This window comes from Strix aluco, chromosome 23, assembly GCF_031877795.1.
Source record: "Strix aluco isolate bStrAlu1 chromosome 23, bStrAlu1.hap1, whole genome shotgun sequence".
NCBI classification, from domain to species: Eukaryota; Metazoa; Chordata; class Aves; order Strigiformes; family Strigidae; genus Strix; species Strix aluco.
The window spans coordinates 5588180-5613545 of NC_133953.1; the positions used below are offsets into that span (position 1 = coordinate 5588180).

Genomic DNA, 25366 nt, shown 5'->3' on the forward strand with positions numbered 1-25366 from the left:
CTCCAGGGCCACCTCCCAGGGTCACCATTTGCCCCCTTCCCACCAGGCCTCACGGACAGAGGACAGCATCCCTCCTGCTGACTCACCCCAGCTCTCCTTTGTTCTCCACCGACACCGGGCGAGCGCTCGGTGCCAGGGCAGAGCACCAGCACGATCTGTGCCACAATCGCTTTGCAGGCCCCCGCTACGGCGTGAACAATTCTCCTCCTTCCAGTAAATTTGCACAGCACCCGTGCCCGTACCACCCCACTGCTGCCACCCTTCCTGTGCATTTTGCACCTCCAGTAACCCAAACCCCTCCCTCTCTGACACCCCGGTGGCAAGATCTGTAGGATTTTCGATGCTTGGGAGAGCAATTCAGGAGAGGAAAGGAGCGACTTTTTTTTTTTTTTCCAGCCAAGCTCAGTGGGGCAAATTCCTAAGCGAGACACCCTGTCCTCCACCCTCAGCCACCCATTTCCAAGCTGCTTTGCCCAGTCGTGCCATGACGCAAGAAGAATCGGGAGGGACGGCCACAACACGGCTCCCTCCCTCCCTGCTGGGAACATGCGAGGGCTGGGGTGGGCGAGAGGTTCGGCTACAAACGGCTGAGTTACAGGAAATAACACAGGGAGGGGATTCACATTTCCAGGGGCCAAACCATGGTTTAAGTCCTCCCACCGCTTGAAAAAAGACCTCTGGATGAAATTCCTCCTTAAGGTATTTTTTTGCCCTGGCTTGGCCCTGCTCCCCACTGGCTGGCGTAAAGCAGGAGTGCGGCTTTCACCGCACACACCCAGCTGGCCCCGCAGATGTTGGGTGTCACCTACGGAGGAAAGTCACTCCCGAGCACGCCGGAGTTCCAAGCACCGCTCCCCAGCACTGCGATTATAACCTGGCTTTTTATTTTTAACGTCCCTATCAAACATCCTCCTGGATGACTGCGCCCATCTGCTGCGAGGACAAGGGATGAGTATCTGGACATATGATGTCCCAGAAGTTACGCCGATCGCAATTACGGTTTCCTTGGCAGCCCCTGCACCCCTCAGATTGCTGTCACAGGCAACAGGACCCCGGCGCAACGCCCAGCCCCACGTTTCCCCCCACACCGAGGAGTTAATGCTGGCAGGGAGCAGCACCCCCCTGTCCCTGGAGCAAGGGGGTTTTTAAGGAGGGCGGCATCCGCCTGCCCAAAACCAGCCCCATGCTGTGCTCCCCCCTCATCCCAGCAGGTCTGGACATGGGGAAAAGGCACAAAACCCCACTGGGCGGGGAGGGGGGGCAACAACTCCCCCTTTCCCCAGGCTGGGGCACAAAGGCACTCCCGGCGCTACACCCCAGGGAGCAGAGTGATGTTTACCCCCACCAAAGTCGTGATCATCGACAGCAGGAGCCCAGCCCGTGGTGTAGGGTGGGGGGCTGAGAGGGAATCGCACTCCCCTTTTTTCATCCCTCAGTAACTTTCCCGGAGACAACTGGTAGGGGGTGGCGGGGGGGGGGGATGTGCTAAGCCAAAGCCCGGTCCCCTGGTACCCTAATCCTCTCAGCTTGCTGCTACCGATTGACACGATGCATCCATCCCCCGTGGGGAAACTGAGTCACATCCCCAAAGGCACTGACCACCCTCCCCATGCAGCGGGACCCCCCGGTGCTCCCCCCACCCCAAGGCAGAAATCCAGCTGCTCCTACCTGAGCGTGGCACTCTCCCCTTGCCGCACAGTCACGTTGTCCATAGCTTTGGGGAAGGTGGCATCTCCGCTGCGCACGGGCACTCCTGCGGGCACAAGGAAGAGCAGCCTGAGACAGAGGACGACTAGGCACCTCCAGGGCAGGGCTAAGCACCCACCGACCCCCATCCTGGGCAGCAGGGACTTTTCCAACAGGCAAAAAACACACCCGACAAGGCCACCAGGAGCGAAAAGGGGGTGGGGTGGGGGGGGGAGGGAGGAAGAGGAGGGATGGGGTGCGTGTGTGTGGGGACGGGGGGGAGCAAAACCACCGGGGCGAGCGATGCGGAGCTCCACGGAGATCAGGAGAACCCCCGGCAAGGCAGCCTGCGAGCACTGAGCCTGCCGAGCGGCATCCGGAGGGAGTCCCCAGTATCCTTGGGTGAGGGAGGAGGACGGGAGGGCCGGGGGGGAGGAGGAAGAGGAGGAGAAGTGGCAAAGGTGCTGGACGCTGGGCGAGCCGGCTCTTCCCGGGAAGCAGTCCGAGGCTCACTTGGGCGAGGAGGCGCCGGGGGAGCCGCCCGGCTGCGCCCCGCTCCCGCGCACTTGTCCCGAGTTCGCAGCTCCCCTCCGCAGCGCGGAGCAGGGGCAGTCCAAAAACCAGTAAAAACCACAAAAAACACCCCCCGGAGCGAGCTAGCCGACGGGTCCAGACGCAAGAAGGCACAGCGGGCAAAGGCCTCCGGGGTGCCCAGCAGTTCCTCTCCTCCAGCCCCGCTGGTGGGTCCCAAAGGAGGGCTGGTCCAGGCGGGATGCAGGATGCCGGGATGCAGGAGAGATGCAGGATGCTGAGATGCCGGGGTGCCCTCAGCGGTGGGAAGACGGGGCGAAGGGGAGCGGGCGAGGAGGAAGAGGAGGAGGAGGAGGCAGCAGCGGCGGCAGCATCCCAGCCCCGGCGGCGCGGCTGGCCGGCAGCATCCCCGGGCGGCGCGGAGGATGACTGCCCGGGGTTGTCATGGCAGCGGCTCCATCACTGACCGGCCCTTTGGCTCCCGCACCCCCACCCCCCCCTCCCCCCCAGCACCCAGCACCCAGCCCCCAGCACCCGGGCAGGCGGGGAGCGGGGCGGTGGCAAGCACCTCACACGCCAGCCTTTAACCCCTGCTGCGCCACGCTCCTGGATGGCTCCCACCATCTCTGACGGGATGTCAGGACCCCCCCTACCTCCACCATCACCTTCCCCTCGCCTCCCCGGCGTGCTTACCTGCACCCAGCAGCCAGCACCGGACTACCTCTGACATTTGCCCTCCTCTACCTCTGCACCATCCCCTCCCCAGGCGGCAAAGTCACTACACGCAGGAGGGGAAACTGAGGCACGGGACAATTTCCCCCCCCCACCAAAGTCAGGCAGGTGGGCATGGGGAGAGGCAGGAACGTGCCCTCCTGGTCCTCTGCACGAGCTTAAGTGGCGAATTCCTCCCCAGCTGCAAGCACGGTCCCCGCATACTTTTTATCAGCTCATAATTTAACAACTATCGCATTTGCTTATGCCTAGTAATTCCTCCTTCCCTCCGCTAGCGGCTAAACACATTAATATTTCCAGGCACAGTTTCATGCTGGTAAAAGGTGCCAGGGAGCCATCCTCAGAGCACAAAGTCCTGGAGCCACTGAGCAACAGCAGAGCCAGCAGCTGAGCCACAGCTTTCGGGGTGCTGCGCCCCTGGAAGCTCCCCCCACCCAAATCTGCCGCAGCCCAGCGTTAGGGGAAACCAGGCCTCCTCCACCCGCTGTCCCCAATGACTTCTCTGCGACACGGGACCTTATCCAAAAGTCCTCCCTCCCTCCATTCCCCACTGCGTGCTCGGCAGCTATTACACAGCACCAATTTTTTTTTTTTTTTGTGAAATCGCTGCCAACCTGAGCTGGATTCAAACTGGTGACCTAGATGTGAAAGGATCCATAGCCCGTTACTAATCCCTGGAGTCTCCGAATCCCCTGTAAACTACTGCTTAATTCACTAACTGTGCTATTTAATCTCTAAAACATTATGAGCTGTGCCAGGCAGAGGAAACACTCAATCAAATAAAGCTTTATTATTATTGTGTGTGCTGATAGGTCATATGAGAAGGGGATTGCTTTGCAAGTCTCTCTACTTTTTCCTCTTCTGAAGGCTCTCTGCTCCTTGAATCTAGCACCGGTGGGACGTGCTGCCTCAAGTCCTACGTTTCCCCAGAGAGGACAGCAGCTTTCCCCAGCTCTTGGCAGAAGGAGTTTAATCTCTGTAGCTCACTCTGTTGCTCCTGGCCAGTCTGGTAGCGAGGGGGTAAGCACCTGCCTTCAGCACATCCTTTGGGCCAACAAATTACACAGGAGGGGACCCTGAAACCTCACTGCAAAAAGTTAGAGACCATCAGCAGTAGGGTGAAACTCCCTGTCTGGGGTTACAGCATTGCACCGGGGCACACGAGTCTATGAAGAATAAAAACCACTGCTTTTGCTGATTGCTGCACCATCCAAGCACCCCCAGGAGGATGGGGACCCTGCCATGCTACCTCTTTGCTGCTGGGGGACATCCTCGTGTGCCATCGCCACTCTCATCACGCACGAGCTCGCTCTCGTCGTGAGGCCGCTCCTTTGGATGGGCAGAGACCATCTCCTGTGTCAGCAAAACCAACGGGATTCCAATAACTACAGCCAGTTAACCTTTTAACACAGCGTTCGGGTCCAGATCGCCAGGAGCATCTTAAATCATGAGAGAAAGCACCTGCCTACACTGAAAGCATGCCAGGTTGGGGCAGAACGTGACCTGCCGAGCAGCTTCAGCCCTCGGAAGGGCTGGATTTGGCCCACTTTTAGGACATCATCAGCGTTGCTTGAAAATCCCAAGGAATTTAAATCACCGGCTGCTGCATCCTAAAGCCCAGCTGAATCCCTGGTCTATCTCCCCTTCTCCAGCTCTCCCTCTCTTGCATACGTACAATGTACATATAAATCAGCCTGTCACAGCTCGTCTCTTTTCTGACAGCTGTAATTGCTTCAGACTGTAAAAATATCTATAGACAATAAACACAACGCATGAAAACAGCAAAGAGCAAACCAAATCAAGGTTCCTTTAAATAATTCAGTTGCTCCAGCAGCAGAGGAGCCAGCAACTGAGTCCAGCTGTGAAGGTTCAGCAGCCAGAGAAAGAGAGCTTTGTAGCCTCCTCTGGGGATGAGAGAGTCTTTTTTTCCTTCGCTGGTTTTTGACCACAGCAGAAGAAGAGTCTGCCGTATGCGGGCTAAGCCGCTTGCAAAGCAGCACCTATCTGAGCACGAAACGCAGAGTCTTGCTTTCAGCTTCTTCCCACTTAGATAAAAGTATTTTTTTTTTTTTTTCCACTGCGAGCAACAGGCAGGAGACAAACAGAATGAGCAAAGCACAGGCACACTCTAGGTGTATATTTATCTCCGTATCTATCTCCTCAACCTCCTCCTTTCCAGCAAGGCTAAAGGCCCCCCTCTCCTGGCAGAGACCACAAACAGGGTAGCACAAGCAGCGTGGGCATTGCTCTGGACTGCGCTGGGAAGAGGAGCAAGGAGGGAGGCAGAGGAAGGGTTTCCCCTGAGGAAATGGCAACTGGCAGGGAGGATGCTGAAAGCATGGTCAGGGAAGGGGTTAGAAGGAGCAAGAGCCCCTGGGTTTGCTTTGCAGAGGAGCATCTTTATCGGAACGATCCGAGAAGCGATAGCTGGGGGGGGGGGGGGGGGGGGTGTGTCATGCAGGCAGAGCAGAGAGCAAATCCATCCCCAAAAATGCCCCCGGGAGGTACCGTAGCCAGGGCCAGTGCTTCCCCCAGGCTGCTGCAAGGGACCCCGGCTCCTTCTGCAAGGCCTGGGAGCCTTCCAGCAAACACTGCCCCAATTGCAGGCTTTTTGAGCAAAACGAAGCCTAAGCATCTAATCTGCTGATTTGAGTGGTCCTGAAGGCTGATAACCAGATGCGAAATTGCAGTTAAGGTTTCTCTATCAAATAAAACAACATGATTGCTGCATTTTTTTCAGCTTTCTCAGAAATAATCTAGCACCATTCCAGCATCTCTTTTTCATGTAGCTGCTTGCAGGGATGGTTGATAGATCCTCCCATACAACCTGTGCATCTATACCTGCCTGAAAACCTATATACGTACACGGCTACATCTCCCTACACGAAAAGATTCCATTCTTGAAAAAAAAAAAAAAAAATTGCTTTCAATAAGTAGGTCGTAGCAAGGCAATTTGTACAGCCAGATTTTTCTTTTAATTCCTTTTTTCCTTTTCACAAAGCTGATAGATGGCAATCTATAACCCCAAAGTGGAAATTTATTTTTAATCTGAAATTGCCAAATATGATCAGAAACATAATTTATGCTTGAGCCATTCTTGTTCCTTCAAAATGAAAACATGATTTCATAACCCCATTCGTGCTATCGCATACCACATTATTCTCCAATAAGCCCAGAGTTGCAAAAAAGTGCTTAATTTTCTTGGCATTAGTCAGGTGAATGACACACGAGTGCGGGGGAGCTTTTCCTGAATAACTACTGAGCCCTCAATGTCTACAACCATTCACCACAGACACAAAGGACGTGGGCTCCCCGCTCTGCTCACCACGCTGACTCATTTATCCCCCTCGTTAATGGTGGCCCCAATTAAGAAACAATGATTGAGAGCCTTACTTGGCTGGAGCCATTTTGAGCCCTTCTCGCCCCAAAGGCATTTCTGTGCCGAGCTGGAGAAATTGCCCATTCCGGGCCGTTTCTAGGCCAGTTTTCTGAATGCAAGAAGCATCCTCATGGGCACTCAGCCCGCAGTCCCTTCCACTGAAGGCAGGCAGTGACTACCAGCGTTCTCTTCATGGTGTTTAAAAACAACACAGGAGACCCCATTAATCCCCGCTAAAGATGCCGTTAATATTTAACTGGCATTTATATAAACTTACAGTAACCATCCTATTAAATTCGAATGAAGTGTGCTTTTGGGAGCTTTCCCCTAAAGCCACACCGGGATCTGCCGCCCTGCTCTGCCTGCACTTTGCACCAGGCGCCTCGCCATAAAAAGGAACATTTTGTTTGCCCTTTAAAAAACTGCTGGGCTTGGGTTTGTCGCTTGCTCTCACATCGTGCTCGGAGCCTTGGGATTTTCAAGCACGAGTTAACTCCTTCCAGGGCACCTCCGGCTGAGCTGCACTGCCTCGTGCTCGCTGCAGCCAAGGGGCTGGAGGACCAGTCACCCTGCAAAAGGTTGCAAAAGCCTGTCCCCAAGCTGGTGCTTCAAAGCCAAAGCCAGCAAAGGACTTACCTCCCTGCAACACCTCAAGAGGTAACCCAGGAGGTACCACGTAAGGAAGAGGAAGGTGGCCTGGGCAGGAGGAAGCCTCGTGACTAGCTGTCAAAATACCCTGTATAGCACTGCCATCCCTAACACACGCAGAGATACACGACAGCATCCTTGAGGATGCTCTGATGTATGTTACAAATGGTCCAAGCAGTGCTGCAGCCTGGACACGAGCTCGGGGAGGGACGCGCAGCAATCCCCAAGGCCTGGCTTTCCCTTTGGGATTACTCCTTTCTCCCACGGTTCTCAGTGTCTGAGCCTTTTACAACAACCCAGCCAACACAACACACGGATTTATGAAGTGACACCTCCGTATGTGCAGCCTTAATATTAAACGTCTATACAGGGAGTTAAAAAAACACTGTCGAGGAGATACTGAGCCACGCTGGCACAGTGAAAGTTATGAACTGGGATTGATCCTTGGTACAAATCAATATCGGTTTTATATAAACCTGTTTCTTCTTGTATTGTTGGGAGGTTACGTCGCTATATTAACGCCCCACAAGGCATGCTTTACACTCGCTCCACATCCACAGCAGCGTTTGATCGGCATAAATCAGGTGCCAGAGACAGCTGATGACATCAGATAAAACCATGCCATTAGCCATCTAACAGCATTTTATAAGCGTATGACATTAACCCAGTGCTCTACAACTCAATCCACTCTGCGTTTTAACAGAAGTGCGCACGGGAAGAGCGAAAAAGCTGAATAGGCTGGAAAGCAAAGCCAGCCATGCCTCGGGTCCCACCGAGGGCGTTTGGGAGCTCCAGCAGGGCCACCTTTAATTTGAAAACATAAGCTTCTCCCCCCTGAACTTCTGCCCACAGTCTGGGGGCATTTGTGAGCTCTGCAATGAAAAACCCTTTGGAGGAGCAGCTCCAAGAGTTTCTGTGCCTTCTCCTGGGGCGGCCCCAAACAAGATACACCAAGCCAAGCCTTCCCCAGCCCATCTGGATATCAACACACACATCCTAAACTCTAAGGAGAAGTGAGAAGACAAATGTCCCTGGCTGGTGCTGGCCCATCACCACATTCACCCCTGCCCTTCATCTCATTTTCCCCACCCAAGCCCTTTCCTACCAGAAAGCCGCTTGGTCCATGCAAACCAGGCGGAGCAGGCACCACGAGACGAGTAGATATCTTGATTTAGACCACGGTGTTAAAAAAAAAAAGCATATATTAAGGAGCAGAGCCCCTGAAATCCCTCTTTTGAAACCACTGAGCACACTCAGCAGCTCTCAGCAAAACCCCAACCCACTGCCAGGTGTTCAGCATCTTTGAAAATCAGACTCTCCTGGAGACACTGATTTGCCTTTTGCCCGCAGCTGCCTTTGGACCTGGATCAGTCACCTTCAAAACCAGGGTGGGGAGACGCAAGTTTTCCTCTCCGACTCCCGACCGGCCACTGTCAAAAAGGGGCTTCTTCAGCAGCACCTCAAACCTGAACGCCTGCACCTTTGCGGGGCCCACCTTTTGCCAACCTTAAGCCTCATTTCACAAGGCACCGAGGCTGCCAGACTGCTCAAGAGCTCCTCAGGAACAAAAGCTGGGCACGCTGCTGTCTGCCTGTATCAATTTTAGTTGTGCCACTGGTCCTCTGACCCTCGCGGCGCTATGCATCCAAGAATAATATTAATAATAGTCATGCCATTAAGCAAGATGCTTGGTTTGAATCTGAAGATTTTGAGAAACGATCTCATAAATTTAATTCCCGGGGTACCATCTTTGAGCGTTAACAGACACAGTCGCCTCTGAATTCTGGGAAATGAGCATAATTATATGGAGATCGACAAGGCACAAATGCCAAGAATTCTGTTAACCTTTAATACTGCAAAAAAACTCTCCCCTTGTAATTATCTCTTTCCTTTGTCTTAAATGTTACTGATGAATATTTAGTGGGATAAGCAAATAAAAGGAGGCTGAGGGGCACAAGGAAGTGCAGCCCTCTGCAGAGTAGGTCTGCAAACCTCACAGCATCGCTGTGGGATCGGGGACTGGGGGCAGGCTGGGCCCTCGGGTCACAAAAACTGTCACATGGGGCAATGACACCCCCATGGTGACATGCAGCCACCGCAGAGCCAACGGAGGGTAATCCGAGTTACACCAAAATCCGAATTAATTCCCAGCACGGCTGCAAATGCACCTTCACCCAGGTCCATGGCACGGGCACGGAGCGATGCCGCAGCCCCCAGCGGGACGGTTCCAGGTGCCCTTTCTCCAAACTGAACTTTGTCTTGGAATAAAACTTCCTGGGTAAAAAACACATCACCTTTCAAACATATCCTCCCTAGGGTTGCAAATGGCACTGCCCTCTTGCTGCACATTGAGTCTGATGGAAAGAAGATTTTCTCCCGGCGTGAACTGCATTAATATCTGTCACCACTCTGGCATTTCTGCCTATAATGATGAAAAATATGTGCAGAGAATGCGGGGTGCTCTCAGCATTGCCTCCCTCCCCATGAAGCGAAATTAGAAGCAGCTGCTCCTGTTCTCGTCCTCTTTACGGCCCTACAGCATTATCTCTGGAAGCTTATTATTTGGGAGATGGTGTGGGGATAACCAAGCCTCACGACCTATCCATATTCAAAATGTGCCTTGCTGCAGACGGGGGCTCAGCTCTCCCTTCCCCTGAGCTGGAGACTTGGTGTAAAGGTCACCCTCTTCTTTTAATGTCGCGTCAGACCGACTGCTGCGTGAACAAGGAAAAGAAAAAGGCACATCTCCCCCACCGGCCGGAGAAAACCTGTCTTCGTCTTGGGAGAAGCGTGCCAGCATGGGCTGTAACCACCTGCAACACCAAACGCTTTCAGCCCACTGTGCAGGAGCCCTGGAAAAGGTGGAAGGAGCTTCCTCCTGGCTTTGAAGATGCTGCTTTCAACTGCATCCCCATGGACCCGCTGGCTGGGATGAGCGGGGAGGAGGCCTGTGCCGTGGAGGAGGGGGAGCGTAGCACAGCCCTGAAACTTGCCCCAAAATGCTGCAGGCAGCAGCGGGGACAAGAGGATACGAGTGTGCCAGCCTCAGATGCAAACGCATCCCCAATTAACCGACACTGCCCGGGCCGCCGAGTTTGCAACTGGCCCACCTCGGAGTCCCACAGTCCTCCCCAGAGAGGTTGGGTGTCATGGGAGAGGCTGGAGCAGTCTGCAGAGCAAACTTTCCCTCCAGCCTCAAAGCAAGACCTTTACAGACTCCCTTCCTCCCTCGTTCCAGGAGGAACAAAGCCAAAGCAGTATTTATTCACAAAGGACCGGGGAGAAAATGAAATAAAAGAGGTTAGCTCATTAAGTATGACACCTACCCCTCCCAAGAGAGGGCTGAGGAACTGGCTTTGCAGTCGCCAAGAGGAGGAACATGTGTCAAAGCCCAGAGCCAGGGCTGCTAATAGCAGCAAGGGCTCCAAACCTCCCCAAGACAGGCGACACTGCAACCAGCTCGGAACTGGGGACCCAGCAGACCCACCTCCCAGTTACTTCTGCCCTCAGGGCATGGCAGATGTTTGCTCTCTTCCCTTTCGTCCCTCTTTTTGCCTGCCTTCAACTGGAGCGAGTTTTCTAGTCTCCAAGCTGCTTTTATGCCCCTTTAAAAGGTTATAAAAGCTGTCTTTATATTGCAATAAAGGGATATAAAAACAACTTTCTTCGCAGTTCAATAAACGTGGTTAACTTTTCCCCCCATTAATACTTTTTGCCTTGGCACCATGGACCACTGCAGGGCAGGGAGGAGGATGGGGCTGCGGGCACTGCACCCCGAAACAGGAGACAGCAGAGCATCCCGAGGGAGAGAAGGACCAGAAGGCCAAGCTCAGGTCAGGCTGGGGGCACCAGGAAAGTGTGATGGCAAGCAGAGATGGGCATCATGACTTGAGCTGCTCCCCAAAAAGGAGACAGATGAGGCTACAGCGAGAAACTAATCACCAGCTACTCTGTGCTGGTGCGTTTACTCCAAGGGAAATGCCTCCTGAAAGCTGGCTGGGACCCAAGGAAGGGCTATGCTGTGGCGTGGCAAAAATTCCAAGTCCAAGCGATGCACTACCTGGAGCACATCTTATGAGGAGTGGCTGAGGGAACTGGGGGGGGTTAGTCTGGAGAAGAGGAGGCTGAGGGGAAACCTTATCACCCTCTACAACTCCCTGAAAGGAGGGTGCAGAGAGGGGGGATGAGTCTCTTGAGCCAAGGAACCAGCGCCAGGACAAGAGGGAATGGCCTCAAGCTGCACCAGGGCAGGGTCAGACTGGCTCTTAGGAAGGATTTCTTTGCAGAAGGGGTTGTTGGGTGTTGGAATGGGCTGCCCAGGGCAGGGGGGGAGTCCCCATCCCTGGAGGGGTTGAAGAGTCGGGTTGACCCAGCGCTGAGGGATCTGGTGGAGTTGAGAACGGTCAGTGTGAGGTTCATGGTTGGACTGGAGGAGCTTCAAGGTCTTTTCCAACCGAGATGATTCTGTGATTCTGTGACTATAGACATCAAGGGCTGAGCAGTTGCTCAGCAGCGTTTTGTCTCTCCTGGTGAAGCCCCCTTGAAGTAAGCGATGATAAACTGCAGCCCTCCTGGAGAGCATCCTTTCAGGAGCTAGCTAGCAAGCCACAGCATCTAGGACTGTGCCACCTTTCCTCCTGGGCAATGAGGGACAGGTCGCTTCACTGCTCGCTGGCGACCCTCTGCTATTTGCAACATCCATTTAGACCTTACAGACCGTGGGTCAGGAACTGTCCCTTTCAGAGCAGCGGCGCCACACGGAGCGCGACGGGACCCTGCTCCCCACCGCAGCTTCCAGACGTGGCTCTAATTGTTATTTACCGTTTGTGCAGCCATCCCATGGCTTGCAATCCGTCTTTCTCAGAAGCGCCTCTTTCCTTGGAAGAGGATCTAAACCCGTCCTGCCGCCCGTCCAACAGCCTCCCCGGGCATTAAAACAAGGAGGTTTATTATTTTTTGTGACAGCCTGTTCTGCAAGGTGAACACAACTCGTATGAATCAAACCGACCCGGATTTCATACATCATTCCCCAGCACCACCAATATGAAGGGCAGGAGAGGGTTTGGCTGCCAAATACAGAGCAGAGGAGCGTGTTCAGCGGCGGTGATCGGGAGGCTGAGGGGCGCTGGGACGCTGGCACGACACTGCCCAAAGGAGAGGAGCAAGGGAGATGTGACTCCATAAGAAAGGGGTGCCTGGCACAGGCGGCTATCGGGAGCCAGAATTGAAGCCCAGCACCGAGAGCCTTTCCAGTCTGTGTCCCCACTCCCTGACCTGATTTACCTCCTCCCTGCCCCTCCACATGTACTGTGGGATGGGGACCGTGAGATGATCTCGCACGCTTTCGCTGAGAGGCTCCTTGCCCCCACCACACACCCTGCCCCAGCTCACTCCAGCAGGCAAGGCTGAGCCCTCCCTGCCACCACCGGCTAATTAATTTAGCTAATTGCCTTTACCCGGCTCCTTTTTGAAGGCTGCAGGAGAACAACGAGGACAAAGGGAGAAGGTGAGCGTCCTGGGCTCCCCAGGAAATTCAGAAGTGTTTACAGTCCCTGGCATGAGAAAATCCATACTCATCTTGACTTCAGGAGGCAGGGCTGCCCTCCCGTGTTCCTATTAGCAATTTCCAATCATCTTTTATTAGGCCTGCATTGATTTGCTGCTCATTTCAGTGGGAATGGAGGCCTAAGAGCCTCGACCCGGTCTCAGCCAAGGAATCCAGGCGCGGAGCCGTTGGTGCCGGGATGCTGACAGGGGTTCAGCAATGCCATTGCCAGAGCAGAAGCTGAGCTGCCATTTCAGAACAGCTTTACGCATCCCGCTGTGTCTTTCCACAGCCAGTGAGCACGTCTGGAAGGACCAAGGGCAGGAGGGACTGCGGGCTCCTCCTGATCTTCATTTAGGAAGCTCCTTCTGTGCTGGGGAGGGGAATTTGCACTGTGCCCCCTTCTAGCAGGGATTTCTGGAGCTCTGTCCCTGCCTGCTGGGAGAAGCCACCCGGATCCCACACTCCAAAACCCAGCTCTGCAGAGCAGCTTGGGGCCAGTTATTATCCTCCGGGAGAAACAGGCTCCTAACGCTACACTTCTGTTTCCAAGCCAACACTTCCAAGTAGCTTGCGAAACACAAATTCTGTTAGGAATCATCTGAATATTTTGTTCCGATAATGCCATAACACCAGCGTACACATTAGCACACACACCACACGGAAAGGAGTATTTGAATATGAAAACAAAGTGAATTTACAGGGTCTTTATTTTTTTTTCCCTCCTGGCAAAGGCATCACTGCAAGTTATCAGTTTCCAACTGTTTGCACCACAGCTTTTCCAAGCATGTCCCTGCTGTCATCAAGCCTTCTGCTCTCTGCACCCCGTGTCCTCAGATAACCCGTGATGTGCAGACACGGGTACAAAAGGACCTCACAGCCTCCGGGGATGAGACCCCAGTGCCAGCAGGGAAGCAAGCAAGAAGGCAGCTCTTTGAGTCCTGCAGAGATAGTGGGAGATGGTGCACCTCTGTCTGTCAGAGCCTCAAATACATCCCTCTGCACCCAACAGCACCCACCTCATCCCAGCACAGCACCCACCTCATCCCAGCACAGCACCCCGCAGCAGGGAGAATGCATTAAAAGCCACAACTTTGCTGCATTTAGGCTTGATTATACATTTTTTTTTTTAAATGCCCCTGCGTTTAGAGAGCGAGAGCCACTCTCTAAAACACCCCAGGAAATATTAAAATGGGAGAGCCGATTCAGAGGAGAGAGGTTCACAAATGCCTGCGGTGAGGCGGATGAAAGCCAAGGGCTGCAAGCCTTGGATGTGCCTCACTTCAGACGGCGCGGGGGGAAATACAGACGCTCTTAAAGCTCTGCCCCAGATCTGCCAGCACAGAAACTTTAACTCCGCTTTGAACCAGGCAACTGAATTATCTCCCTGGGAAGCGGCCGCCTCCGGGCAGCGTTTGGGAGGCGATGGGGAAGCGCAGCCCGGCCCTCGCTGGTGCGGGGGACAGAGGGGTCCGGTGGGTGGTGGCCGAGGGGATGCTGTGGGGGTGACTGTCACCAAGCCGGGCGATGCTGGGGCTGCCGTGCTCAGGATGCTAGAAGGGATGAGTTACGGAGAGAGGGAGCTCTCCCGAAATTGCCCTCCATGGGAATGTGGTGGTGAGCCCGGTGCAGTCACCAGGTAAACTTTGCCACCAGGAAACAAGGCTTTGCTTCTAAGCACGTCTCTGATACCCATTACAAGCATGTAATGAGCAAATTGGGTCTGATCCAGAGGGCCTGAGAGCAGCAGCTCTTCAGCTTTGAGACAGCCCTCATAATATTTAAGGATCCTCTGCCCATTTTTTCCCCATCTCTTGTTTTTTTTTTTTCCTGTATACCTCCAGGCAGTGAGGGAAGAGGACAGGGAGATGAAACTGAGAATACCACAAGATGTGAAGCCCTACACTTCATTGGATTCCCCCTTCTCTCCTCATCAGCAGACACTGGTGCCCCACACCAAACAAAGATTGAGGGACTCCTGTCCCACGCTGAAATTGGGCTGTCACAGCCCTTTGCTGGCACCCGCCCTGCCTTTTGACTGGCATCAGGGCACAGCAAGCAAACAAAGCGGGCCAAATTTCTCCCTGGCGTAGCTTAATTAAAGTCAAAGATGTTACACCAGGGAGGAACCTGGCCCACTGTCCTGAGCTGGAGTCCACAACAAGTCCAGCTGGCAACTCGCAGGCAGCTCAGCGGCGGCAGGAAGGATCCCTGGCACCGGGAGCGGCGCTGGGAACCGTATTCAGCATTTGCGAGTGGGAGACAGATTCAATAAACACAGCACTAAGTAAACCAGATCCGTAATAAATAACAACAACCAGCGTTTCGCCTCTTCCAAATGCTACAGAGAACCGGACCAAATTGTCCTCCCAACTCCCATGAGCGGTGGGGACATTTCATTAGCCCTATTACACTGACAGGGAAAGAGTCACTGGGAGCTTAATAATAATAAAAACCCATTATGTTACAGCGCTTGTCATCTGTGTATCTCAACTAGCTCCAAAAGGCAGGGAAATGGCTACGTTTGTTTTAATGGAGTGGGGGGGGATGGAGATGCATGAGGGGGTCAGCAATTAGCTTCAGGTCGCTCATCAAGCCAGACCAGAAGTTTGCTGAGTGGTGCCACTAAGCCACGTCCAGGCTGGGCTGATGGGCTCGAAGCCGCAAGCAGGATGGATCAGGCAAGCTGCTGTTTCACGGCTTTTAATCGAAGGATGTTTGTGTCTGGCTGGAGGAATCTGCTGCAGCTCAGCTCCCTCAGCCCAACCAAACCAGTGCCAATAGGCCTGGGGGAGGTCCCACCAAAACTGTGCCGTGGTTATATGCTAACAGCACGAGGGGTGCAATTACCCAGCAATCGCGGCGTGATTACACGGTAGCTACGCTTTCCACACCTGTAATTTCCACTACGCTCGTACAACTCCAAGGCTAGCTCCACGGCTGCAAATTAATTAGAGCCTAAGTGCAAAATCAGTGGTGCCACTGAATGCTAAAAACACACAGCCACGGTGACCAGGAAGCCAAAGCCACAATTGTGGAGATGCAGGTAACCTTATAGCTGAAATGTAGAGAAATTCCAGTTATAGGGACTAGTGGGTGGTGATGAAGTGATTCAAAAGCCTTACCATGGTGTAATTACACTGTATTCATAAGGTAATTACAGCCCCACTATTATATGCTACAACCCTCCATTTCGTGCCTAATCCCATAAAGTAGATTCAGGGGATAAAAGGCAGCAGTAAAAGACACATGACTGTTGCAAGAAGGACGGACAGACGCGGATTGACAGGGGCAGCAAAAGGAGAGGAGTTAGGAATGGAAATGCTCCAGACATCCGGGGACATCGCTCATGCCCAGACCAGCCTCTCAGGCATGCTGACCCTCCGGGGATTCACACCAGGCAAGGGGGAAGAGCTGGGCTCGCTTGACTGGGATCTATCGAGGAGGTATAAGCATTCATCAAAAGCCAATCTGCTTTTGAAAAGCAGAAAAAGAGGTTACTTCGGATTAATTTTTCACTTCAGAAGCTTTATGGGCGAGTTCTGAAACTGTCAGGTCGAGATGCTTCAATATTTTCTGAACGAAAAGCTCGAGTGCTGGTTCAAAATGCCTCTCTGTTTGGATTGTCAGGTAATTTGTACCCAAGTATTTAAATTAAAAATTTCTGTTGGCTCATCTGTTTTTTGAGGGAGGGGAGGAGGATTCTGAGCTTTTGTTTATTTCTCAATTTCCGAAATTTAGATTCTTTATAGGCTACTTCAGGGTTGGAAACCTAAAGACCCACTGCAGAGAGAAAGCATCCAAGTGATGAGTCCACCCCCACAGCCCCTTCCCCTGCCCCATGTCACATCTGAGCATACTGTGGTCCTCAGGGCATTTTTTGTCTGGCAGCACCATGCTGGTCTCCTCCAACACAGAAATGGAGGAACAAACTATCTGCTAGTGCACAAGGCCACCCCAAAGAGGGGACAGGCTTGGGCACCCACTCCGGAGGAGCAGCCCTCCAACAGCCCAAGTCGATGGGATTTTTGCCCACTGAGCTCAACCTGCACATTTCCAGGACTTGCCTACACCCAATCCAGCCCAAGGCTGGGTAAATATTCAGCTGATTAACTTCCATCCAACTCCGCCAGGTCCCGTTTGGACCTCCAGTGCTGCATGAGCTTATTTAAAACTAACTCAGGTTACTCAGTGCAGCCCAATCCCAGCCGGGCAGACAGACCTGACGTGACTTACAGGTCTCCTGCTGCTCCATATCTCCACCTGATCTTATTTGCCCGGTGCTATTTGCATTCGTATTTCCACTCGCTCATGAGGCGGCGGATGGGAAGACGCGGGCACAGGAGGGGACGTGCGGTACCGTATCCATGGTGTAATTCAGCAAGGTCTCCAAATAACCCAAACCCTTTCTGTTGCACAGCACGTCACTGCAACAAGAGACTATTCCCCCCGGCGTTCCAAAAACATTTATGCAGAGCAGACGTGTGGGCATGAAAACACAATCAGATGGGACACAAACTGTGCTTTTGCTGTTTTTTTGGGGTTTTATTTTCCTTCTTTTTTTTCTTCACGTCTAGCTGGGCCAAATCCTTTATTATCTGCTTCTGCAGAAGCCGTGCAGAATTTGTGGAGCACAGCGTCACCGCAATTACAGAGGAGGGCAAATCCCTGCGGGATGCAAGACCACATCCCCAGGGAGCAACTCCTGGATTTGCAACCACATGGACCTGCTCTAGTCCCTCTGGGTGCAGTTTCACCCAGTGAAACCCATCCTTTGCAAGGCGTGAGCACGCCTGCCAGGGGAAATAAGGCCTGAGCTATTACAGGAATGGCTTTCCCCATCTCTATTAGGGGCTCAGCTAAGCCATGAAGCCTGAAAGTTGATTATATCTTTCATTAGGAATGACTGAATGATGTTTTTAAACTGGAAAATGAACTCGCAGCTAAGAGGAAACACTTTCTTGGCGAGGCCGTAGAGTAGGTTCCCCGTGGAATAGATGCAGTTGTGAGAGTCAAAATTAAATTGATATTAGAAAATTTCCTGAGGGGAAAAAAGTCATACGCTGCCTGCAGAAACGGTATCTCACAGAGAGCTGACTAGAAAATGGAAATCCACTGAAACTCAAATATATATATATATATTTTTTTTAATGAAAAAAAAAAATCCCCTAACTTCCCCATCTCAGCAGAAATTCCCAAAAAGTAAAATTTCCATAGCAAGAATTTTTTCTTTCCCCTTGGAAATACCACTTCAGCTAATGCAAGGAGGACATTTCGGCTAGCTCCCAGCTCCTGGAAGTGTCACATGGGTTTCACAAACTCCCTGTAGGTGGGACACAACATGACAAGTTGCCTTGCAGGCAGGCTTGGCTGGGGGGGGGGGGGGGTCCCCTTGCCCTCCCAGTGGGTCTCTCCAGCCAGCAAGGACAACTCTTCCCGGCTTATCTATCACCAGCCAACCCGCTGAGCTCCTTCCAGGCAACCAGCCACCATCTAGATTTAGATTTTCCCAATGGAAAATCAATTTCTCTGGAAAAAAATAGAAATTGTCCCAGGAAACCTGTGTGGTTTTTTGCAATAAAGGCACTTTCTAGCGGCAAACGTGCTTCGATAGAAGATTCTCAGCTAGAGTTTCAAAGGTGGCTTTCTCCATCCTTAGTGGCCATGCCCTGATGAGTATTTGGGAATGGGCAAACGGGGGCAAAGCGAAAAGCGGGGAGCACACCGCCTGGGTGCAGACACAAAAACCTCTCATGCATCAGCCTCCCTCATCTACCTCCAACCTCACAAAAGCACCAGGAGCTTGCACGCTGCAATTTGCATTCGCAGGGAGAGCGGGGAGCGCTCCAGATGCATTCACAAGGGGTCCCTTCAGATCAGATTAACAAAAAGCTGCCGATGGCGACAGTTCCTCTGCTGTGTCGTCGCCTGCTAACAATTTACTGTAACAGCCTCTGAAAAGGGACACACATTCCTTTGGCATTTATGCACTACTCAGTCCAAGGAAAGGTGGAGGCTCCTCGGGGAGCGCAGCCTCAAGGCAAGCTGGAAGGATGCTGCCAGCGCCTACTCATCCCCACCCTGGGGCATCACTCCTGGACACGCTGCTCCTCCCAGCCCGCCAGCACCGGGACGCAGCCATCCGGCCTCGGCACGGCTTCAAACGCCCCCTCTCCCTTGCCTATCACCGATTTTCTTAAATAAAAACACCCAGCATGGCCGGCTCCCCTCCAGGGATGAGTCAGAGCTCCCCACGCTTCGCACCTCCCCAGCCCTGCACCACAGGGTCATCCCTCCATCACCACAACCCAAGCCAGTGCAGCACCGCACCCCTTCAAAATCCTCCCTCCGAGCACCTCCGCTGCTTCAAGTTACACCCCCCAAACCTTTGACATGTAAAATAAAAACGATCATAATTAAGATGGGCTGGTTTTATTAGCCTACAGGTTCCGGTCGTCTTTCTGTGCTTTTTTCTGCAACCTTAGCATCTCAAAGCTGCTGCTAAACAAAAGCCCGGATTCCTGCGCAATCACATGATGCCAGTAACATTAAGAAAAACATCAACCCTGATGAGACCTACGAGACCCGCAATAAAAACAGGAAGGCTGGTAGCACTCTGCGCATCTGCTGCCAACAACATTCTCCGCACCTTTGGCAGCTGATTCCTGCTCTCCAGGCTGGTATCAAATGGGTCACGGCACCACCAGGGACCCCCATGCCGCCCACTGATCTCAGCTTTAATAGCACCATCGCTAAATCAGCCCTCAGAGGATGCAAACTCCAAAGACACACTCTGGAAGGCGGCGGGGCCGGGGCGAGGTCAGAAAGGGAAAGATCAGTGGCAAAGAGGAGCCAGGACCTCGAGTCCAGGCTCCAAAGAGAGAAGCAAATAAAAAGGCATCATCCCTTTGCAGACAGTGAACTGTTGCTTAAACCCAAGGATCACAGACAGCCTTCTTAAGGGGAGCAGTCAAGTGAAGAGATTTCCTAGCCATTAAGTCAAGCTATAAAGTGCCCGCAGTAAAGTAGGGTAAGTGGAATTTAACATGGCACTGTATAGACCGTAGGGCCAGGAGAGAGCCGGCTTGGGTCAACAGGTTGACCTCTTGCATTGTCTAAAGATCCTTCCCTTCATCATCCCCATTAACGACCGGCCCTGCCGGCGCCTGTGCTCCCTCCCCGGGGACTCTCCCCCCACTGCCCGCTTGCGCCACTGGGGGGGCACTTTCTTAATGGGCAGGCAGAAAAACTTTCCCTTTCCTAGCTCCAGGCCACCGCTCCTTGTCCTACCACCTTCGGAGACCATGAATAAATCCCTTTCTTCATTTCCAGTGTTGCCTGGAAGGTATTTATAGGCTATGATCACTTCCCACCTCCTCAGGAGGCTTCTCTTGAGCTAGACTATAATTTAGCATCAGAGCCGGGCAGCCCAGCCTTGAGACGCGCATGCCCGGGAAAGGCACCTCCCTGGCTTCTCTATTAACTACCGGGAAAGGAGTTTTATCCTGCCAAAGATTTTTTTTTTTTTTTCCGGCTCAAATCTGTGCAGGTATCATCCCAGGCAGCAACACAGGTTTAAGGTCCTCTTCGGCCATGGTCTTAAATAAATTTTTTAAAAAATCACATCCAGTCAGGAAAGGAAATATGGGGCAATTGCTTTGTAGTCAGAGATGGCAAAAATTCCTCCAAACCCCTGTGATCTGAGGTCTCGGCCATTCAACTACTATCAGGCTGGTTTTTGTTTGGGATCAATGACCTTGTTTAGACCAGAACCAACCAAGCCCAGCGAGACCTGCAATACAGAGGATGTTTTCTTGGTGGCAGTTGGTTGGAGTTATTCTCATTTCTGCCTTTTTATATTTCCTAGCAGAGGCAAGGCAGGAGAAGAGATAGAAGAATAACCAATGGGAAGACAATTCCCAGGACGATTCCTGCCTCATATCAGAGGAACCAAAACACGCAGATGAAAACTCTGCAAATGTTTTGCAAGGGAACAGGAGCCCTTTTGAAGATGGCTGATTTCCCAGCGCAAACATTTCATCTAGCCCTGCAAGTTCTCTGCAAAACAGTTTGAGCCCCACACAACAACAACAAAAAAAACCCCCAAACTGTCAAAACATTGGGAAGGAGACTGAAATTTTTTAGCTGTTTAAAAAGAAACCATCAGCACCTGCTTGCCCAGCAGACTAATGGATGCAGAGAAGTGCACGTGAATCAGGTAGTTGGTGTTTTTGCCTTCTCCATGCAAAAACCAAGTAGTTGCAGTGCTCCTTGCTCGAGGGACAGCACAGGGTCACAGTGACATCGCTCTGCAAGTGCCCTTTCACTTAATAGATGGTCACAGCCCTACCAAGCCCCTTGCTGTCACACGAGGGGAGCCAGCATCACCTGGTTAATAGTCAGCTTCTCTCTCAGCTCATTAAGTTTTTTGGGAATTGGGAAGAAATTACCTTCACCCAGGGTTAGCTTGTCTTGAGATTGTTTGTTCCAGAAAGGAACGTTCAAGGGGGAGAGCCCCAGTCCTCGCCCACAGCCTCAGCATGAAGCACCCGACCCTGCTGCACCCAAAAATGATGATTTTGATCCCATGCTGTTTTCTCCTCCCTGCCTGGCTGCTTTCCACCCTCTCTCCCTTTTCTCCACGCTCATGACTGCCACTTCTCCCACCATCCCCAGGTCCCCTGAACCCCATAAACCCTCCCAGCCAGTCTGGGCCCCTCGGCCGCTGCCCAGCAGAACAGATGACTACCAAGAGCCCAGGGGGAGGCTTTGCCGGCCGCCCCTGCAGCACGCAGGGGCTGCGTGCGGGCAAGCAAGGCAGGCAGCCCTGCCTGTACATGGCCGGGCACGCCAGTGAGTCGTCTCGCCCCGTTTCCTCCTCTCCACCTGGCTGCTCTGCTGGCCTGGCTCCTGCCAAGTGCAGCCAGGCGAGGGGAGCAGGGGGGGAGCACCGGATGGATGGGCAGCGACTGTCAGCAGAGCCGGCGTCGCACAGACGCACCGAACAAGTTCCTAGGGGTGCCTGCCAGTTCCAGGCCCGGTGTGCTCACAGCTAGTCCTCTGAGCCCATCCTGGCTTGCTCCAGCAGCAGGTTTCAACACTGAGGCTGTGGCACCATCTTTCTTGAGGAGCAAGAAAATCAAACCACTGGACCACGCTCAGCAGGAGAAATACGGCTGTTACCGCACGTTCCTGGCTCACGTACCAGGCTTGACCAGGGCAACGTGGCCCCCAAGCCTGTCATCCCACTGCAGACTGACAAAAATGTGACCTGTCCCCATGCCGGCATGGGCTGTGTGTGCAAAATAAGCTCCAGCTGCCCAAAAAAGCAGCGCATGACCCACTCCCACATCCAAACTCTCAAGACACATCCACCCTGAGGCTGCTGCCCACCCCCTCCAGCCCCCTCTCCTTTCTCCATAATCCAGCAACGCAGGGCTGGGAAGCAGCCAGTTATAAAAGCCAGCTGGGAGGGAGGGAGGGATGGATGGATGGAGGGAGCTGCTGCTTTTTGACAAAGCCAGAACGCAGCTACGGTGCCTACGAGCTTCCCCTCCCCATGCAAGTGCTGAGAAGAGGATTGGTACCCTGGGTGCAGCAGGCTGGGGGCTGATAGGATGCATCAGCTAATTTGCACTAATGGTCCCAGAAAGGCGGGGAGTGCTCTCCAGAGGAGAATGCACTCGAGCAATAACCTAAATAGATACGCGTTTCCAAGCAAAAAGTCCTTGAGGAGGGAAGAGAGGCCCTACAGCTGAATTTCAATCCCCACCTGCACTGAAACTTGGCTGGGGATGTTGGAAAGGAGCTGCCTGGGCAGGGAAAAGAATTGGATCTGCAATCTGGGGAGCAGCTCTTGGAAGAAGCTGGACCATGGCTGGACATCCAGCCCCGCTTTCGGAGCCCGCTTGGACAGACTGATGGCAGCCCTGGGCAGAGCCCAGCCCGGAGCACACTTGGCTCCGCCGTCAGCCCAAAGGAAAAAAGTCAGCCCATCTGTGCTGCGACAGGTTGATATAGAGGGCAAAATGCCTAAGTAAAATTCCACAACAGGGCATTAAAAAGATGTAATAAAATATACACGAGTTATTAAATATTGTCATCAAGATGAACCATAAATCAGAGATTTTATGGTTTCTGATTATAAATTCCATTTATTCTGTAAGCGTTTAAAGAAAGAAAAATGGAGACTCGGTAAAGATTTAAGCCCAGCCATGATGCTGCTGATATTTCACTGTTGCTTCTGGATGTCACGTCTGTGGGAGCCCAGTGTTGGGTGCACAGAGTTGCCTGGAAGGAGCCTCTCACCAGGCATCCTGCCATGCCATGAAACGCCCCGGTGTCCTTACGGACACCCCTACAGATGCTCCTGCCTGTGCAAACACGATGACAGGGTCCCCACGCTGCCTACCCTACACGCACTACACATTTACACCCTCCCAGGCACCACTTCTCCCCCCCCCACCTCCCCCCGCACCCCGTTTATGGGTTGCAACACGCAGCTGACTTTTGCAGAGTGAGAAATCAACATCACTTCGGGAAAGAGAAGGACAAAAACACTGAGCGTACGTGGGAGATACTACCTTTTCTCCCCTTCAAATGCCAAGAGAAATATCAAAGAAATTGCTTTCTTGGAAAGACTCAAGGGTTTGAATAAATCGTCAAGTGTCAGTTGCCAGCGCCTCCCCTCGCCGCCCCGGCAAGACAGTGATGCTTCTCTTTTGACCTGTATTTTCCCTTACCGCTCAGCCCCTGGGGCAGAGGGACTGAGCTGCACCTCCTGTCACCACAAAGAAACATCAGGAGAAGCAAACCTTGCCAAGTTTTCCGTGGGAAAACAAGCAAATGGATAGCCCACGCCCATACCCTTCCAAGGGGCACCTTGAATCAAGGCAGCCTGAGACTACCAAAAAACCACTCTGCCCTGATATTTTACAGGCAGCAGTACCCAGGAGCCTCGATAGCTCACCATCTCCTACAGGTGCTCAGTCCAAAATTAGTATTTCCTACATTTAATGCCCATTCCCATTTTTCAGCGTCACAAAACGGCGTTAGATGTTGCTTCTCCAACCCCAAACTGGTTGACTCGGTCCCCAACCTGCGTTTTTCAGCTAAGACCCTTGCAGAAACACGTGTGTGATGTACAGCTTTGCATGGCCTGTTTCTGTTCACCATCCTAGTGCAGTTCATTCGCAGGGGGACCAAAGCCCACGGACACAGAACCATAATCCTGGCAGTTAAACCCCATCCCTCAGATAGGCTGGGTGGAAGGTAGACCACAGGGCAGATCCTGTTTAATTAGGGCTCATAAAAACAGCTCAGTACTGCACCAGAGAGTGGGGCTGATTTGCAGCTGCCTTTAAAACCAAGCAGGGTTACTGCTTCAGCAGTTTTCCCAGCCAGTTTTATGGATGCAACAATAAAGCAAAAAAAGTTTGCGTGCCGAGAGTTTTTAGTGCTGAAGCATCTGATAACGTCGCGCCAGTTTATCGTGGGATCGAGGGAAGGAGAGCGCTGGGGTGGGGAGCAGAGACACAGACAAGCTGCAGGAGGGAGGCAAACCCAGCCTTGCTAAGCCGCAGAAGCTTCTCAATGGGGAGAGATAAGATGCACTTAAAATGAGCTTTGCCATATTTCCAAATAGCCTGTGCAGAGGTTTATATCCTTCCAGATGAAGCAATGATGGGCTGCCAGGCCCGGGAGCTGCCGGCCTGTATTTATCTGCTCATCAGGGAGCAGCTATTCACCGCGGCCCCGGTGCTGAAGTTTAGGAGGTGCGCTGTGGAGGGGACCCCACTGAGCCAGGCACTGCACCATGCCTCAACCAAGGAAAAGCACCTATTAAATAAGGATTTTTTTTTAACTATTATTTTTAATTACCAGGTAGAAATGCTGCTTCCCCCTCCCAAACTCCTCCCGAGCACCGCAGGATGCACCTGAACAGCCGCGCTTTGCAGCCCAGCGCTGGGCAAACTCTCCCCCTTGCAGAGCGGCTGTTTGCAGAGGGCACCCACCAGGCAAAGGGCTGGGGGACGGGAGCAGGGGTGAGTTTATTCCTGATGCTGAGCCTCCAGCACGCAGCCTGGCCCCTGCACGAGGGGAGCTGGTGGTTCACAGAATCATCTCGGTTGGAAAAGACCTTCAAGTTCCTCCAGTCCAACCATGAACCTCACACTGACCATTCCCAACTCCACCAGATCCCTCAGCGCTGGGTCAACCCGACTCTTCAACCCCTCCAGGGATGGGGACTCCCCCCCTGCCCTGGGCAGCCCATTCCAACGCCCAACAACCCCTTCTGCAAAGAAATCCTTCCTAAGAGCCAGTCTGACCCTGCCCTGGCGCAGCTTGAGGCCATTCCCTCTTGTCCTGGCGCTGGTTCCTTGGCTCAAGAGACTCATCCCCCTCCCTCTGCAACCTCCTTTCAGGGAGTTGTAGAGGGCCATGAGGTCTCCCCTCAGCCTCCTCTTCTCCAGACTAAACCCCCCCAGTTCCCTCAGCCGCTCCCCATCAGACCTGTGCTCCAGACCCTGCACCAGCTCCGTTGCCCTTCTCTGGACACGCTCGAGTCATTCAATGGCCTTTTTGGAGTGAGGGGCCCAAAACTGAACCCACTCATCGAGGTGCAGCCTCACCAGTGCCGAGTCCAGGGGTAAGATCAGGGTTTGTGAGAGCCCCCTGATGCTACCACAGCCCTGGGCGTGAGCAAAGACAATCCAGGTGGGTATTTAGGAAATATGTACTGGCAGATGGGGGAGAGAAGGTTAGGAAAAAAGTCACATGTAGCGTTTCTGTGATAGCAAAATAATCAGAGGGTGTAAACCCCCCTCAACGCCTATACTCAGCCG

General features: G+C 52.9%; 1 protein-coding gene across 6 annotated transcripts in view; it reads right to left on the reverse strand.

Moving 5' to 3' along the window:
• The window catches only part of LOC141933683 (protein CEPU-1), a 355483-nt gene that overhangs the window by 145285 nt on the left and 184832 nt on the right, over positions 1–25366 (reverse strand). Inside the window, exons 1-2 of one of the 6 annotated variants that reach the window (XM_074848569.1) lie at positions 2911–3401; positions 1669–1753 (exon numbers count right to left, since the gene is read on the reverse strand). In XM_074848569.1, coding sequence (XP_074704670.1) covers positions 1669–1753; positions 2911–2947 — 122 coding nt within the window. In that variant the 5' untranslated portion in view covers positions 2948–3401. The other 5 variants (XM_074848571.1, XM_074848570.1, XM_074848567.1 and 2 more) reach the window with 5 other exon arrangements.